Source organism: Orycteropus afer, unplaced genomic scaffold (assembly GCF_000298275.1).
Source record: "Orycteropus afer afer isolate SDZICR_OR568_19922 unplaced genomic scaffold, OryAfe1.0 scaffold00041, whole genome shotgun sequence".
In the NCBI taxonomy this organism is placed as follows: Eukaryota; Metazoa; Chordata; class Mammalia; order Tubulidentata; family Orycteropodidae; genus Orycteropus; species Orycteropus afer.
Genome location: NW_006921628.1, coordinates 9,152,973 through 9,170,278, shown reverse-complemented (window position 1 = coordinate 9,170,278; position 17,306 = coordinate 9,152,973). Strand labels below are relative to the sequence as shown.

Genomic DNA, 17,306 nt, shown 5'->3' with positions numbered 1-17,306 from the left:
AAATTCTTCTGCTAGTTGGGGTTTAGTCCACTTCTGTATCCTTCCCTTCAAGGTTCAGGGGTCCAGAATTATCTTCTGTGTCTGTGTTAATTGGTTTCCCTTTTCTTTGTTGAAGAGGGTCTGTGCAGTCTTTCTGCCTAGGCCGCCATCTTGCCAGATCTCCTCGATAGTAATTTCTTGTTAGTGTTCTTTATCTGCCCTCTCCCCCACCACATATACACACACACTTACTCACTTTACTCATTCCCCAGATCTTGCATTAATTGTATTTTCATTTCACAAAACTATCGAGCATGCATATGGACTCAAGCAGCATTGGTGCCAGCAAGTACCCACCCACTCATCAAAAATATCCCTGTGGTACAGTCACGCAGAATGTCCTTGTAGCCAGAGCTAAGAATACAAGAGTCAGTTGCAGATTTTTGCCAGTGCAATTTGTACATAATTGAAACATTGCCTTTCCTATAAAATATTCCTCAGCAGCCCCTTAAACCACAACTGAGAAAGAGAATAGAGAATAGTGGCCTCCTGATAAAGCTCATTCTGTCATGAAGTAACTCAGAGACCAACATCACAAAGGGCAAGCTGAGGAATGATTATTTATGGACTGAAAAGGCTGAACTCTTGGTTGCCCTGGATACTGTGTTCTCATCACTATCCTATTCTGGCAAGGACTGAAGTCTCCTGCATGATGACTGTTCTGCTCTAAAAGTGTACAGCCAAAAATAACACCATTGATAATGAACTTAATAACCCCTATATTTGACCAAATGAGAGACTGAAAACAGTCTACTTTTAGACAGATTATATTGAAAAACCTACCTTTGTATTCATTTGCTGTGTTTAGAATTGCATCACATTCAGTCCATTCCAAAATTGGAAATATCACCAAATGGAAAATTACATTCTTTAATGAACTCTGCATCTTGTTGCTTGTATAGAGTTTAAATAGAGCAATTTACAAGCACCATTGTGATCTCTCTGAGAGCTGATGACTTTCTCCTTAGATACTGTACAGGGACTGTGAAAAAGAAGAAATGAAATAACTCATTTATCACAATGATATTTCACAAATTAATTACCTAATGTCTGAATACATTTACCATCCTTTGAGAACTGAAAGGTGTTAACAGACATTACAAAAATACCCAAAACTAAACTCACTGCCATTGAATTTGTTTCCAACTCAAGGAGACCCACACTGGGTTTCTGAGGCTGTAGATCTTTACCAAAGTAGAACGCCCCATTTTCCTTCCCCTAGTAGGTTTGAACAGCTCACCTTCCAGTTAACTGTCAAGTGCCTTATCCACTATGCTACCAGAAATCCATTATTTTAATATTAATATCCCCACTAATAAAAGAAAAGGAAAATAATCATAGTTTAATGCAATGTGAAAAGAAATGAGGACATAGACCTGAGTATTTCTAGGGTGTTCAAAATAATTAAGAAGTATTTAGTATTATCAGTTGTTCCATACTCTGAAAATACAACAGGTGTGTGAACAATCTCAAGAATGTCATCAACTCCAGCCTTCCTTCCACACTGCTAATAAATATTAGTTCTCCATAATTTCTTTGATGGAAAGTTCGGGCATTCATTCAATAATTAAAATACTGAAATTCAAGAACTGAAGTTCTCTCTTGAATTCTGGATACTGCTGGGCATCTTCACTTGATTTTGCCACAGGCTCCTCAAATTCAACATGCCTAATGTAAACTCAAGCCTTTCTTTTTTACTATGCTTCTCCCCTGTATTTCAGTGAATGGCACCACCATCCATGCTGGTACTCGAGCCAGAAGTTTGGAAGTTATCTTCACTTCTCCCACTCTTTTCTTTCCCCATATCCAATTGGTTTCTAAATCCTGAGAATCCTCTCTTCTTTATTCCTCTTAACCTTCATTACCTAATGCCACAGGCTTGACACTTCATTTTTTATTCAGATTCCTAACTCCTTTTTGCCGCTCACCCAAGCCCCATAGCCTGGTTGATTGAATCATACATTCTGAAGGCCACATGCCAAGGTTTGAATTGAAGGCATGATCTTCACAGAAGCAGACTGCCCTATGTCTTTCCCACAGAGAAGCTGGTGGATTTGAACTGCTGACCTTTTGATTAGTAGCCCAGTGTTTAACCACAGAGCCACCAGAGCTCCTGAGACATGTTAAGCATTGAATAAATAAAGATCAGCTGCCATTATTATTATTCACATTAGCAATCTTGCTAAATCCTTTCATTGGCTTCCCATTGGCTTCTTAGTTTTGCATACAGGGTCCTTCATGATGTGAGACCTTCCTTCCTCTACAGCCTCATCTCTCACTGCTCCGCACCTTTTACCCCATGCTTCAGTGCAGTTGTTATTCCCTAAATGCACTATGCATATATCCTCATTACTAGATTAACTCCCAAGACTTAACTCAAAAGTCTCTATAGCCCTTCTTCCCCAGGCCTCATTTTGAAGGGCATACCTTTCTTTCTGCCACTAGAGCTAGGAATATGTCCATGATAAGTCTCGCATTACCAAGTTTGTTTGTCTCTCATTAATTCATTCCACACATACTTTATTTTGAGTTCTACGACATGCTATGGATTTTACTGGCTAGTAAGGATGTAAATAAGTTACTACCTAAGCTTGAGATGCTCACAGTTTTAGATGGAAGCAGAGATGTAAACATCTCACTCTAATTCAGGGTAGTAAGTGATAATAGAATAAAGAGTGATGAGAACATCAGAAGAAGAAATTAATTCTACTTACTGGTTTTCCCCAGCCACTCCATAGAAGATAAGAGCTGGCAATCTGCTTTCACAAACATTACAGCCTTGGAAGCCCTATAGGGAAGTCCTGCTCTGTTCTTCAGGTACACTGTGAGTTGGAATCAACTCAACAGCACACAGCAACAGCTGGTTTCAAGGATGCTTTTACTGAGAAGGCAGTGGTTAAGCCAGAATTTAAGAATGAGTGCAAGTTCACCAGGTTGACAGTAGACAGGAGGGAGAGAAGAATGACACTTTCTGAAAAGGAGAAGAATTAAAGCCTGAAGAATGAGGGTGGAGTCTCTTCTTTAGCAAGATGACTTCCTTACAATGTCTTTGTTTCTCTGTCAGCTTGTGCAGGACTTCAAATGAGTGTTTGCTGCTTTGTCAGTGTTGCTACCCACCCTCTCCCTACACCCAAGATGTTGTTGTTGTTATTTGCCGTCGAGTCGGACCCGACTCCTAGCGACCCCTCTTTGGGTTTCCGAGGCAGTATCACTATGGAAGTAGGATTGCCCAACCTTCCTTCCGAGGAGTGGCTGGTGGGTTTGAACCACCAGCCTTCTGCTTAGCAGTCAAGTGCCTTAGGCACTATGCTACCAGAGCTCCTGAGATACGCAGTTATTAATTACCACCAAGTCAGTTTTGACTCATGGCAGCCTTATGTATAACAAAACGTTGCCTGGTCCTGTGCCATCTTCATGATCATTGGTATGTTTGAGTTCATTATATGGCTATTGTAGAAGACTATCTTATTCAGGATTTTTCTGATTTTTGCTGACCCTCTACTAAGATTGGTCCTTCCATGTCCAAAGAAAGCAAGCCAAAGTCTCAACCGTCCTCACTTACAAGGAGCATTCTGGTTGTACATTGGAAGTACTATATATCTTAGTTAAACTGTGCAACTTGCCCATCACTAGATGAGCCATGCCCTTTCTTTCAGATTCTGCTGTTGCCGCAGAACTTTCCTTTGCTGGGAATGCTCCTCCTTCTCTTGTCTGTACCTAGAATAATCCTAATTGTTCTTGAAGACACAACTCAAATGTCATTGCTTCATGAAACCCTTCCTAACCTTCAACACATCCTGAACCAAATTATTCCTTCCGTGGGTTCCCATTATCTTCAGTGAGCTTTATTGTAGCATGAATCATATCAAATAACTGTCTTTATCACCCAGACCTGACTGTGAGCTCCTTGAAATCAGGGCCATGCCTCACTTTCTCTGTACCTTCCATGCTGAGTACAGAGCTTGGCAGGAAGTTAACACTCAGCCATTGCCATTGTTTTAATGAATTTAAAAAAAAAAAAACACTGCCATCGAGTCGGATCCAACTCATCTTGACCCCCCCTTGGGTTTCTGAGCCAGTATCATTACGGAAGTAGATTGCCCAGCCTTCCTTCCAAGGAGTGGCTGGTGAGTTTAGTCCTTTTTTTACTCGAAAATAAGGTAATTTTAGTCACCATTCCAAAATAAACGTCAGCTTTACTTTGCTTAATAGATCCTGAATGAAGCAGATAATATTTTATATTCAGTATTTGATAGTTGTTGTTAGGTGCTATCAAGTCAATCTTACGTACAATAGAATGAAACATTGCCTCGTCCTGTACCATCCTCATAGTTGTTGCCATGTCAAAGCATGCCACTGCAGCCATTGTGTCAGTCTATCTTGTTGAGGGTCTTCCTCTTTTTCTGTGACCCTCTGCTTTACCAAGCATGATGCCTTTCTTGAGGGACTGGTCCCTTCTGATAGCATGTCCAAAGTAGGTAAGACAAACTCTTGCTATCCTCACTTCCAAATAGTATTCTGGCTGTATTTTTCCCAAAACTGATTTGTTTGTTTTTCTGGCCAAAACCAAAAAGCCGAACTCACTGCCCTTGAGTCGGATCCAACTCATAGCGACCCCTCCTTGGGTTTCCAAGGCCGTATCACTACAGAAGTAGATTGTCCAACCTTCCTTCCCAGTTTTTCTGGCAGTCTATGGTGTATTCAGTATTCTTCACCAACACAGTAGTTCAAATGCATCAGTTCTTCAGTCTTAACTTACTCATTGTCAGCTTTGATAGGCATATGAGGCAATTGAAAATACCCTGGTTTGGGTCAGGCATACCTTAGTCCTCAAATTGACATCTTTGCTTTTTAACACTTTAAAGAGGTCCGTATTTGATGAAAGGGTATTAAATACACAGAAAGGAAAAATCTACCTCTAGGCAGGGCCTGAAGACCAATAGTAAGAAAAGGAAATTTAGGCAGGTCACATTCAGTTTTGCATATCTACCTAATGACTTCATACACATTATAGTCTGAAACCAGCAAGCCTGAGCAGAGTAAAATGCAAGTCTTAGGCAAAATCTATTGTGTTTACCCCTAGCTTTGATTCCTCAGTTTTCCTCAGCTTCTGCACAGTTCAGAGTAATATGTACTGTTTAAAAGGTGTTTAGATATAATAAATTAGTCATTTAAAAGTGTAATTAAATGTAACCATATTTCTCATAGCAAATTGGCTTTTATAGGCATCTCTTGCTAAATAAATCAAGCCCACTAAGAAATCCATTGGCCTTTGACAGACAAATTTTTCAAAGTTTCTAACTGAGAACCAAATTCAATTAAAATAGTACTTTACAACTTCAGTGGAAACCAGGCTACAAGTAATCAATTTTGGAGGGTTTCTGTTAGGAAACTCTCATGAGATTTATTCGAAACTGGGCTCTAGGCTGCATCATGAAGCAGCTAAGAGTTAGTTATAATGTATTTTTAAGTTAATTTAATTTGGTGAGGGATTTTGATTGACACCAGCATGAAACCATGTCTTAGGGAGTATGTGTGTGTGTATGTCTGTGCGTGTGTGTGGCACACACACACTTTTTAGCAAAGAGGTATTTAATGGACACTGCTTCATGTGAAGATGAACTCCAGACTCAGCCAACCTGTGCTCAACTAGCTCTGTCGTTTATTGGCATGATCATCTGTTAAATGGGAATAGTTAAAGGGCCTGCCTTATTCCTGGCATTGTGAGGATTAAATGAGTGCGTGGAATGCATGTGCCCAGCATCTGGCAGAATTAACTCATACTAACTGTAAACTGCTACTCTCCCAAGGTTTTTCTCCACACAGGATTATTGAGTGATGAAAACTATTTCTAGAACATTTTCCCTTTTTATGACTACTGAGGGCTACAAGTGTAGACAGAGGTTCTGTGGTGCTTGTTTTGATGTGTGCTTAACGTTGGAATCCAGACTGACACCCAGCACTTTATAGACTCTTAGCATTTCGTTATGTCTCTGTCCCATGTCTAACCTAGATTCAAGAAAAGCATGTCTATTATATGTGCTGCCCAGTAAGCAAATGCCCCAAAGCCATCATTCCTTCAAATTAAGAATCCATAGTAGTGATACTGCCTCGGAAACCCAAGGAGGGGTCGCTATGAGTCGGGGCCGACTCAATGGCACATAACAACAACAACAAGAAGTCTAATCTCAAGCACATAAACCTCTTCAACTTGAAAAAGAAAATAAATGAGAGAGAAAAAAAAGAAAGCTCATCACATGCATCCATCAGCGTGGCACATTGCAGAGCATAATAGTTGGAGAAAAATGAGGGAAAATGCACTTAATAAAATTGTAAGCATATGGTAAGGTTCTCAGACAAGTTATTTATGGTCTTGATTAACCTTGCAACATCATCGCCATTTTCGTAGGTTTCATATAACAACATAAAAATATTGTCTTTACCTTTTAACATGGCAGGATTATCTTATCCCCTGTTCTTTTATTTAGCCTTCACTTCTCTTCCTCACCCCAAAACTGCTAGCAGCTTGATCATGGAAAAGCAAAGCTGCTTCTGTTCAGTGGTAGTTAATTTTATGTGTGCTGTTTTCTTGACACTAGTGCATAGCAACAGCGCCACCAAAAGGACAGGTTCCCTAATTTCTAGAATCTGCTCCATTTCTTTACTCAACAGCCTTTCAGTGTTTTACGTGATGATTCCTGGCTGCTGTGTGTCCAATATATGATTTATTGCCATTTTCGGCTCTTTATAGTTAATAGGTCTTAATTTTTCTCTGATCCATCGATTCATTAACTTCTCAGCTCTCTTTGGAGGTAATGAGTTTTCTTTTAATCCTCCTGAACTAAAAAGGTAAATGGTAGTTGTGCTAAGCTACAGATAAATCAGATGAGCAGATGTTTTTATACAACTATAGAAGTGATATATAAAAACTGATATTATAGTCGGTGTAATACCTGTACTGTCAGGAGAAAATATTGAAATGTGCAAGTTGTTCTATGTTTAGTGACTATGAAAGTCACCCCATGAAATAAAATTTCCTTATTCTCAGAGTGCTGTCTATTATATCTTATGTTTGCCCAAATTTAGAAATCTGGCAAAACTCGCTTTCTTTAATTTTAAGTACATAGAGACATGGCATGGGAATGAAATCTAATTAATTTAATTTATAGTGAGGATCTAACCATATATTTCAAATAAATGCATTTCAGGACTCCTTGTATTATTATTATCCCTGCCATAAACTGAACTGATTTTGTCCTATTTGTTATTCAGAATTTAGGGATTCACCAATGTAGATGAATTCCCAAGCTCCATTAAATACTCTGACATAGTGGTTAGAGGATGAACTGTAAAATGAGACTGCCTGGGTTCAAAATCTGGCTCCACTATCTTCCGGCTGGCATGACCTTGTTTAACACTTGGAATCTGAATTTCCTCATCCTATACATGGAGTTGTTAATCCTATCTATTTTATAGGGTTGCTGTTAGGATCAGATGAGATGCTATCTGTAAAGAACTTAGCACAAGAGTAAGTGCTCAATAAATGTCAGTTATTGCTGTTACTGTTATTGTCATAGTTATTTGTGGATCAAAAAGCCATCCATTTTTGCCTCTTCTTATAGCATTCTCTGTTGTTGTTATGTGCTGTCAGGTCGGACCTGACACGTAGCAACCTCTCCTTGGGTTTCCAAGGAAGTATCACTACAGAAGTGGGATTGCCCAACCTTCCTTCCAAGGAGTGGCTGGTGTTTGAACCTCCAGCCTTCTGGTTAGCAGTCAAGTGCCTTAGGCACTATGCTATCAGAGCTCCTATAGCATTCTCTAGATGTGACTAAATTCCAAAATTGAGGGGAAAGGCTTAATTTGTATTTATTTTACTGGTGCTTTCACAGAACATTACCTACCTAGAAATAGGTCTACTGCTGCATAAGTATAGAAGCATATCCATTTGTGGATGGGGACATCTGGCTTCAGACAGCTGGTTACATAGGTATCCCTGTGTTCAGAGAGCTTTTAGAAACCATTAGGTATTTTCTGTCATTCATTCTGCTTTGGGCTGGGGAAAACAAAAGACCTTGCCCATGTGAAAGCTCTTCCCTTTCAAAGCATCTAAACAGTTCTGGGAGCTAGAAGTTTTGAAGGAGATTTTTAGCTGAATCATTGCTATAATCCCTTCCTGACCTTGAGTCTGATTATAAAATTGGGAGACATATACCAAAAGAGGGAATCAGGAGCTACCCATTTTTGTATGAACCCACTCCAACGCAAGACTTGGATCTATCACCAACTGAGTCATTACCAGAATTTCTTTACAGTTATAGGTCAGAAGGGTCTGCTTTGATGTGCTATTAAATTTACTTTGGTTATGATATATGACATTTTAAATAAAATATTGTTTGGTAGTAACCTAGTAGTTAGTATTCAGAAATAAAAATTAAGTCAAGGAGCCATATTCAAACCAAGTTCCATTACCCTGCAATTATTTTAACTGAATTTTTAAGTTCACTTTTCTATCCATATCGGCAATCCTTACTACTTAGCAAAGTTTCCATTTGTAAGATTTTTTATTTTCTAGTACATAAAAATAAGTGTGATATGAATGTTTTATTGATTGTGTTCTTAATTTTTTACTCCTTGTATCATTGAATCTGCTTTATAAATACATGATCAAAGAAGGAAAGGTACCAGTCTACGTAGTGTGACTGACAGCTGAGTCACAGACAAAGTAGGAGTCTGTAACCGTTCTGTTCTCCAAGGGCCATAGAGAGTCATTTGGAATAAATAGAATTAGACAGGTATAAATAGAATTAATGGCATAATATTAAGAAATTGGAAATTTGGCTGAGTATCAGGACCGTGAAGTTAAAGAGTTACGGAAATGCCTCTGAAAGTAAATAGGCAGAGGTCCATTCACTGGAGGCCTGAGTATAGCTGAAATACCAGATGAATACCAATGAATTTATTATCGAGAGGATTTCTGCACCAGTGTGAGTTGGCCTAGAGAACCTGTTAGGCCCTTTGCTTGCTAATTTCTTTTTTGCCATGAAATAATAAAGCCTAAATCATAGAACTAAATTTCCCTTGCAAATTGCTTGAAAGTCTTACTTCTCTAGTGAGATCAAATGTGTCTTATGACATGTGTTTCCTTCCACTGTTCTCCCAGCTGTTGTTTCTTATTACTGAAATGGTGATGCATTGATATTGGTTCAATTACCAAAGTATCTCAGCACATTTAAATTCATGGTCCATCACAGGTAGACAAGCTAAGTGACTGTGATTATCAGACAGGATGTTTGATTTAAATTAAAGGAACACTTCCAAGAGATTATTTATAGAGGAAGACAGTTTACTCTGAAGAATTCCCAGCACCCATGTCATTAATATTTTAGGGCTCATTAAATAAGGAATATGGGGAAAACAAGGAATATGTGCTCTATATACACAAGTAGGAATGCTGCATTGCATTCCTCCATTCGGGTCCACACCATGGGGTCAACATTATGATGAGTAAGAAAGCCTTAACGCAACCCCATTGAGTAAGGAAGTAACTTAAGTCCTTTGAGTACAATTCCAAAATTTATACCAAATTCCAACTTGTAAATAGAATTTAAAATAAGAATCTTAAAAATGATTTTCATATTAAAGTTACATGGTAGTTAACTACATAGAAATATATTTTGAGCTGATATTTGAAAAAAGAATTTGTATCAGATGTGATGGAATTTTCTCTCTTTATAGAGCAAAGGAAAAAGATTAAGTTCTGCTGGAGGCAAGTGTTTAAGGCTTCATGGGATGTAATTTTTTAGCTATATTTTGAAATAGACAGCTTCTTGTTGGAGAGAAAAATTAAGATCTCACATTTTTATTAGGTATCAGTATTATCTTTTCAGTGCACTAATTAATTGCTTGAGGTTTTATTATACAATTGAGGAAAATTACTGTCTTGACCTAAGATTTACATGTGTAATTTTCATTAATGAAAATAGAAGTTACTTTTGCAAACTTACTAAGATTGAGACATGGATATATTTTCTGTGTCTCTGGGTCTCTGAGATATTGTCGATGCTTGCTATGCAACATTAGTTCCACAAAATGTCTTGTTTTGCTGCATCTGGAAATACCAACCAGTGTTAACAGTAGGAAAATTCCACAGGGAGGATGATTTTAACACATGAAGTTTAATTACATCCCAGATGTTAATGAGTCTGGTAACTGGCCATTAGAATAACCCATGGTCTCTCATTTATCCCTCTTTATTTGCTGGATCTCTCAAAGAACCTTTGTTCTGTGAAGTAAACCCAACCCTTCGTGTGGATTGTTTCTCAGGAAAAAGTTACAGTAATGAAGAGTTTGTATCAGGGTCTCAAACTGATTCTTCCTGATTCAGTCATGGCCGAAGAAGTGAAACTGCAACAATAAGCAGAATGGGAAAAATTACAGGTCAACACCTGTTAGAAACTTAATCTCTGTCTTAGAAAACAAGAGCAGTATGTACATTGCATAGCAACCAAATCTCTTGAACAGCAGACTTACATACAGCAGTATCCGGCTCAACGATGGCAACCAACTGGGCTGCTTTGAATGTGTGTCACTACCCCACAGTCCTGGCAATAATCCAATTTCCTGCAATCAGGCTCCTGAAATGGCTCACAGAGCCTCTTTTGAGTCTTTCATTTCAGGGCTTGAACACATAATTTTCCTGTTCCAGTTATCATTCCACTTAACTCAAATTTTAAAAATTCAAATCTGTCCACTTGTGCTTTGTTGGCCATGACTGAACCGGTTTTGAACCAATTTGAACCTCTCATTGTATGATAGTATATGTAAAGAGTATTGTGCTGCACTAGTACCTCAAAAATGTTTTCATTGTCTTTTCTAGCCTGTCAACCAAGGTCATCACTATCAGAAAGAAATGGATCCATCTTCTCCTTCTAACCCCCGGTAAGGAAGAATCATTAATAACCTAAATGGTTTTTTAAAAATAGATTATGTAGAAGATTGAATGTGTATTTTTCTTGACTTCATAACCTTGTTTTCAGAACTTCTCAAGAGCTTCCAAAGTTTTTCCTTTGATGTCTTAGTTCAGTCTACTCTTCTCATTCAGATGATGGTGTAATAGTTAACAGGTATGAGTCTATTTCAATTCTTGGCAGCTACATCTGTGCAGAGCAAAACTGTGCTACATAAGGTTTTCAAGGCTCTGACATTTTGGAAGCATATCACCAGGCCTGTCTTCCCAAAAGCCTCTGGGTGAGTTAGAGCTGCCAGTCTTAAGTCTAATGATCAAGCTCTTAACCCTGTGTACCACCCAGGGACTCTTAGTTAACATACCAGTCAGTTGCCATCAAGTTGAGTCCAACTCATAGCAACCCTATGCAATAGAGTAGAATTGCCCCCATAATGTTTCCAAGGCTATAAATCTTTACAAAGCAGACTGCCTTGTGTTTCTCTCATGAAGTGGCTGTTGGGTTCAAACTACCAACCTTTCGATAGCAGCCAAGCACTTAACTGCTGCACCACCAGACTCCTTTGTTAACAGGCTGCCTAGGTTTAAATAGAACCTCTACCTCTTACTAGCTATAGGACTTTGAACAAGTTACTTAATTCAAAGTAATTTCGTTTTCTTTATTTTCATCTATAGGTGGAGATAATAATTACCTCATAATGTTCTTTTGGGGCTCAAATGACCTAATGCATGAAAAATGCTTAGCACAATTCCTGACACATAGTGAGCTCTATTTAAGTGTTAATTATATTTATTATTAGGAGCTCTGGTAGTATAGTGCCTAAGGCACTTGACTGCTAACCAGAAGGTTGGCGGTTCAAACCCACCAGCCACTCCTTGGAAGGAAGATGGGGCAATCTACTTACCTAGTGATACTGCCTCAGAAACCCAAGAAGGGGTTGCTATGAGTCAGGGCCAACTCAGCGGCACATAACAACAACAACATATTTATTATTACTCTGTCACATTTGATGTGTAGTACATTTTCAGTGTAATTCTTTTTTACATAATCTGTGCTTTTAGATTTACCAAAAAGGCTTATATGCATTCCAAATGGCCATTATTTTTGTAATTTCAAAATTTTATAATTCCAAAATTATTTCCTTACTTGAAAAATGTCATTGGCATAAGTCATTCATCAATATAGAAAAACTTCATTAGTTTAGACTGCTTAGTAAAAGCAAATCTGATTCTAGTTTTTAAATAAATGTAATATCATAAAGGAGCCCTGGTGGCACAGTGGTTAAGTTTGAAATCACCACCTCCACCACAGGAGAAAGATATGGCAGGCTACTTCTGTAAAGATTTACAATCTTGGAAACGCTAAAGAGCAGTTCTGTTCTGTCCTATATGGTCTCTATGAGCCGAAATTGACTCAATAGCAGCAGGTTTGGGTTTTTGGTAATGTCATATGGCTTTGTGATAAATACACTCATATAAGGTAGTTCATTAGTCTAAATCAGTATCACTTTATAAGTATGTATTATGAATTATAACTGTTTATTTATTTATAGGGTCTTAGTTTCCACATGCATCTCACTGTCACAAAAAAAATCTCTCCTGTACTGTGAATTACCCCAGGGAGTGGACCAAAACTAAGATTAGCATTGTAGCTGTGAAACCAGGGAATGGTATCTATTACATAATATCTGAGTTCAGAGTCTTTGGCTGTTGTAACAAAGACAATTTAGCTAGCAGGAGAGAAAGAGAGAGCAAGAGAGTATGAGAGGGAGAGAGAAGCAGCAGAGATTTGTTAATAAAGAATGTAGGGTTATGTCACGGAACCCAAGGGCAACCAGACCTCAGGCAACACAACACACCGCACTGCTCTTGAGTCGACCTGACTCATAGCGACCCCTCCTTGGGTTTCCAAGGCGGTATCACTATGGAAGTAGATTGCCCAACCTTCCTTCCGAGGAGTGCTTTAGGAACTAAGCCAAGAGGCTGCCAGAACATATCCTCACTCTATCTTTCATCTCTGTGTTCTCCTGTCTGCTTTGTTCTGCTCTCTACTAGGAGCTCTGGTAGCATAGTGCCTAAGGCATTTGACTGCTAACCAGAAGGCTGGCGATTCAAACCAATCAGCCACTCCTCAGAAGGAAGATGGGGCAATCTACTTCCGTAGTGATACTGTGTCAGAAATTCAAGGAGGAGTCACTTTGAGTCGGATCCACCTTGACTATCTTTCATCTCTGTGTCCTCCTGTCTGCTTCATTCTGCTCTCTAAGCACCAGCTTTCTCTGCTTCCCAGTGTACATATGGCAGGATATACCTGTCCAACAGCTCTTGAGCTCATATATTATAGTTCAAGGTTCATACTGAGACTTATAGGCTATGTCTAAATTCCAAATCCTAATTTCCAGGGTAGAGAATATGATTGGCCTAGTTTGGGTCAAATATCCACTTCTGAACTAATCAGCAGTGAACAAAAGATGGTATCTTATGAAACAAACGTGACTGCCAGAAGTCTACCTGCGTTGTTGCAGGATTACTGATAGAGCCCAAAATATTCATGACAAAGGTGGAATCATCGTTCTTTATTAGTAATCTCTTCTTAATTATCATGATCATGTTGTTGTTGTTATGTACTGTCGAGTTGGACCCGACTCATAGCTACCCCTCCTTAGGTGTCCGAGGCAGTATCACTACAGAAGTAAGTTGCCCAACCTTCCTTCTGAGGAGTGGTTGATGGGTTTGAACCGCCAGCCTTCTGGTTAGCAGTCAAGTGCCTTAGGCACTATGCTACCAGAGCTCCTGTCATTATCATAAAGAAATATAATAAACTTATTGCTGTTGAGTCAATTCTGACTCATAGTGACCCTGTAGAACAGAGTAGAATTGCTCCATAGGGCTTCCAAGGCTATAACCTTTATGGAAGCAGACTGCCTCATCTTTCTCCAGCAGAGTGGCTAGTTAAAGCTAAACTTTTGGTTAGCAGCTGGCTGAGCTGCTTAACCAGTATGCCACCAGGGCTTTTCAATGAGTTCAAAATTGAGATTGTAATTTTAGTTTATATAGAAAGGTATTTTAACATTCTTAAAATGACTTATCTCTTGATCATGTGGATATTTCTTCCAGAAATCTTGCTGCTCATCTAGATTTATTTAACAAACTCTTTTTTTCTATGTATCAGTGAACTTTTAAGGCAACTAGAAATCCAACTTTGGTCCATAATTTAATACATTGAGAATTTGAAGTCTGAGCAAATGAGCGTGATAGTAAGGTATGTTATAAGGTGGAATCTTCTGTTTCAGTGAAGTTAGAAAGGGGTCCTACTAAGTTCCCTTCCTAGAACTCCCAACTCAGTGTATGACCTTAGACAAGTCTCTCAACCTCTCCAGACCTCATTTGATTATGTGAATGCCCTTCTGTATAAAACAGAAGGGGCTTGTGTTTCATGCTCTCTGAGGTCACTTCCAGTTTAATGATTGTGTGACTTTGATGAGGAGTCTTTATAAACTTTACCTACAAAAACCCATTGTACCATCTGATGGTCCCATTATTTGCTTTTATTTCACTGCCCTGAATGGAAAATACACTTCCTGAATATTTGCTGAATGAATAAATGAGTGAATAAATATTTAGATGTGGTAGTATGAGACTTTAAATATTCTTAAATTTTGACTCCCAAAAATGGAATATCATCAAGATAGAATATAAGATTTTCACCAACTAAACAGATTGTATTTTATACACTCCGTTAAATGTTTATAAATTTAGGAAAAATTAACATTTTCACATATTGAAATGAAAAGCTAAATTTAAAGCCAAAAATAAAATTCCATCAGCCCCATTTGCCAGGAGGTTGTAGCTATTAGTTTCCTAGAAAATTGTTACATAGCTATTGAGAAAACCTGTAGATTATGTGTCTGACTCTTCACTCATAAATGTAGCAGTTTGGAGAATTGGCAGGAAAGCATTTATTGGGTCATAAATAACAAAAATGATAAAATTATGAGATTAAAAAAATGGGATAAATTAAATCATGTAATATGTATAATTTAACTTCCACTTTAAAACTGTGATTCTTAAGATTTTTATATGTAATTCTTGCAAATAATATCCCCGGCTTTATTCCCCAAAATACAGAACTTTAAAATTAAATGATAATGTTAAAGGATGCTGATAGTTTTTATTAAAAATACAGGAAATGAAAAGTGAAAAACCAAACTGTCTAAGTCTACTCTATTAGATAAACAAGTCCTGGATAGGAAGTTTGGTATATGGAGCCTCTGAACAGAATACATGAAAAGCAGGTGGTCTCTTGATGTCCTAAATTAAATGTGTTGTATTCGGAGTAATCCACAGAATCAAAACATGGGCAGGAAGTGTACATGCAACTTCACTGACAAGAACCATGATGCTCGTTTTAGAAGTGAAATGACCGCATCTAGCTTTTGTGTAATGTTGGCAGCTATTCTGGAGACATAGGATGTTTAAACTGCATGTTCTAATACCCACATATGTATATGTTTAGAGAGTTAACTTTCTATTAGCTTCATTAATGTAACAGTACAACGAACAACAACAACAAAAAATCCGCTGCTGTTTAGTCGATGCCGACTCATAGCAACCCCCACTGGGTTTCTGAGGCGGTAAATCTTTATGGAAATAGATTGCCTGTTCTTGCTTCCCACACAGTGGCTAGTGGGTGTGAACTACCAACTGTCCGGTTAGCACTCAGATGCCTTAGGCACTGTCCTGCCAGAGCTCCCCAAAGTCTTTCATTTACATTTTATTCTGGGAAGATTTTTTATTTGTGCAACATAATTAATTACCTTCTTAATTTTGTGTGATTTAGAATTCAAAGATAATATGCAGTCCCCCAAGTGGGTAAATTTGGGTCTTGATTCTAGGATGGAAATAGCTACAACACTGAGTATATTCATATATTATTTTTCCTCACAGTAAAATAATTCACTCACATTCAGGGCAATAATAACTGTGATAGAACAGTAATCATTTTCCTGAAAAGTTCACAATCTAGGGATTAAAATATATATGGTTCACCTCATCATATTCTCTTATGTGTTTAATTTTGCAACAAAGCCCATTCCTCTTGCATTGTTACGAATTGGTGTGATATTTCCCATTATATCTTACTAGCTTGTTGTTGTTGTAGTTGTTGTGTGCCGTCGAGTCGGCCCCGGCTCATAGCGACCCCTCCTTGGGTTTCCGAGGCAGTATCACTACGGAAGTAGGGTTGCCCAACCTTCCTTATGAGGAGTGGCTGGTGGGTTTGAACCGCCAGCCTTCTGGTTAGCAGTCAAATGCTTTAGCCACTATGCTACCAGAGCTCCTCTTACTAGCTTACTGAGTAATATTTTAAACCCCATCTCAGACACTGGGACCCTTACCTCTGGCATTGACCAACAATGATTGCCTCATGGGGCACTGACGGCCTCTTCAACAAGGTGCAGAAATGGCTAACATAATCTTACACAATTTAGAGGAATGTGGTGTGGGAGGAAACAATTTCACAGTTCATTCATGTTGAGAAATGCTTCCTACCATGTAAACGTACATGCTGCCAAACAGAGCAAAATGGATGCCATTTGCAGCTGCAAGCCGTTCATTTTAAAATGCCATCTATTGGTTTGCAGGGTTTAGAGCTGCCCCTTAGGCACAGCCATTTATATATTTATTTAGATTCTTCAGAACAGCTCAAGATATTTTTGTTCAGGAATGGGTTTTGTGAAATAAGCTGTGACTACACGCTCTGGGTGTCTGTTCATATGGATGAAGTCGATAACCAGTCTTTCATTTCAAAAGATGATTATACTTGCTATTTTTGTAACTCATTGGGAAATTAGGGGGAGGGAGGAGTATAGTCAGAGGCTTTGTAAGGTTCTAAATGTTTATGGAAACAAACAATGTACAAAATAATTCTAAGATGCCCAAGCAGTAATGAATTGTGGCATGGTTTTCTAAAGTGTTTGCTTTTGATTTATCACTCATCTGTGTTTTTTAAAAATGTCATTGCAGATTGTGTTAGAGCTTGAGTCCTTTGCAGCTTTGCCACATGTTTGTGCAATATAAACGTACTTATAACTATCATTATCTGATAAAGCCCTGCAGACTTTGACAAATGATTAATAACCGCTGACCTCGGTTCATGCTGGCTCAGCCAGGCTGACTGAGGCAAGCTGGCCTGTCATCATAACCTACATGCTCCACACTGGACTGATCACAGTGGCATCATTTTTCTTTTCTTTCCAATTGTCGGGACACAGAGAGCTAGCCAACCTGATGGGTTTCTCCT

The 17,306-nt window shown here is 38.5% G+C and overlaps 1 protein-coding gene across 1 annotated transcript in view; it reads left to right on the top strand.

Moving 5' to 3' along the window:
• The window catches only part of CFAP20DC (CFAP20 domain containing), a 506,982-nt gene that overhangs the window by 432,581 nt on the left and 57,095 nt on the right, over positions 1–17,306 (top strand). The window contains exon 15 of the mRNA XM_042780469.1: positions 10,919–10,980. Within this exon, the coding sequence (XP_042636403.1) occupies positions 10,919–10,980 (62 nt within the window). The remainder of the gene's footprint in view (positions 1–10,918; positions 10,981–17,306) is intronic.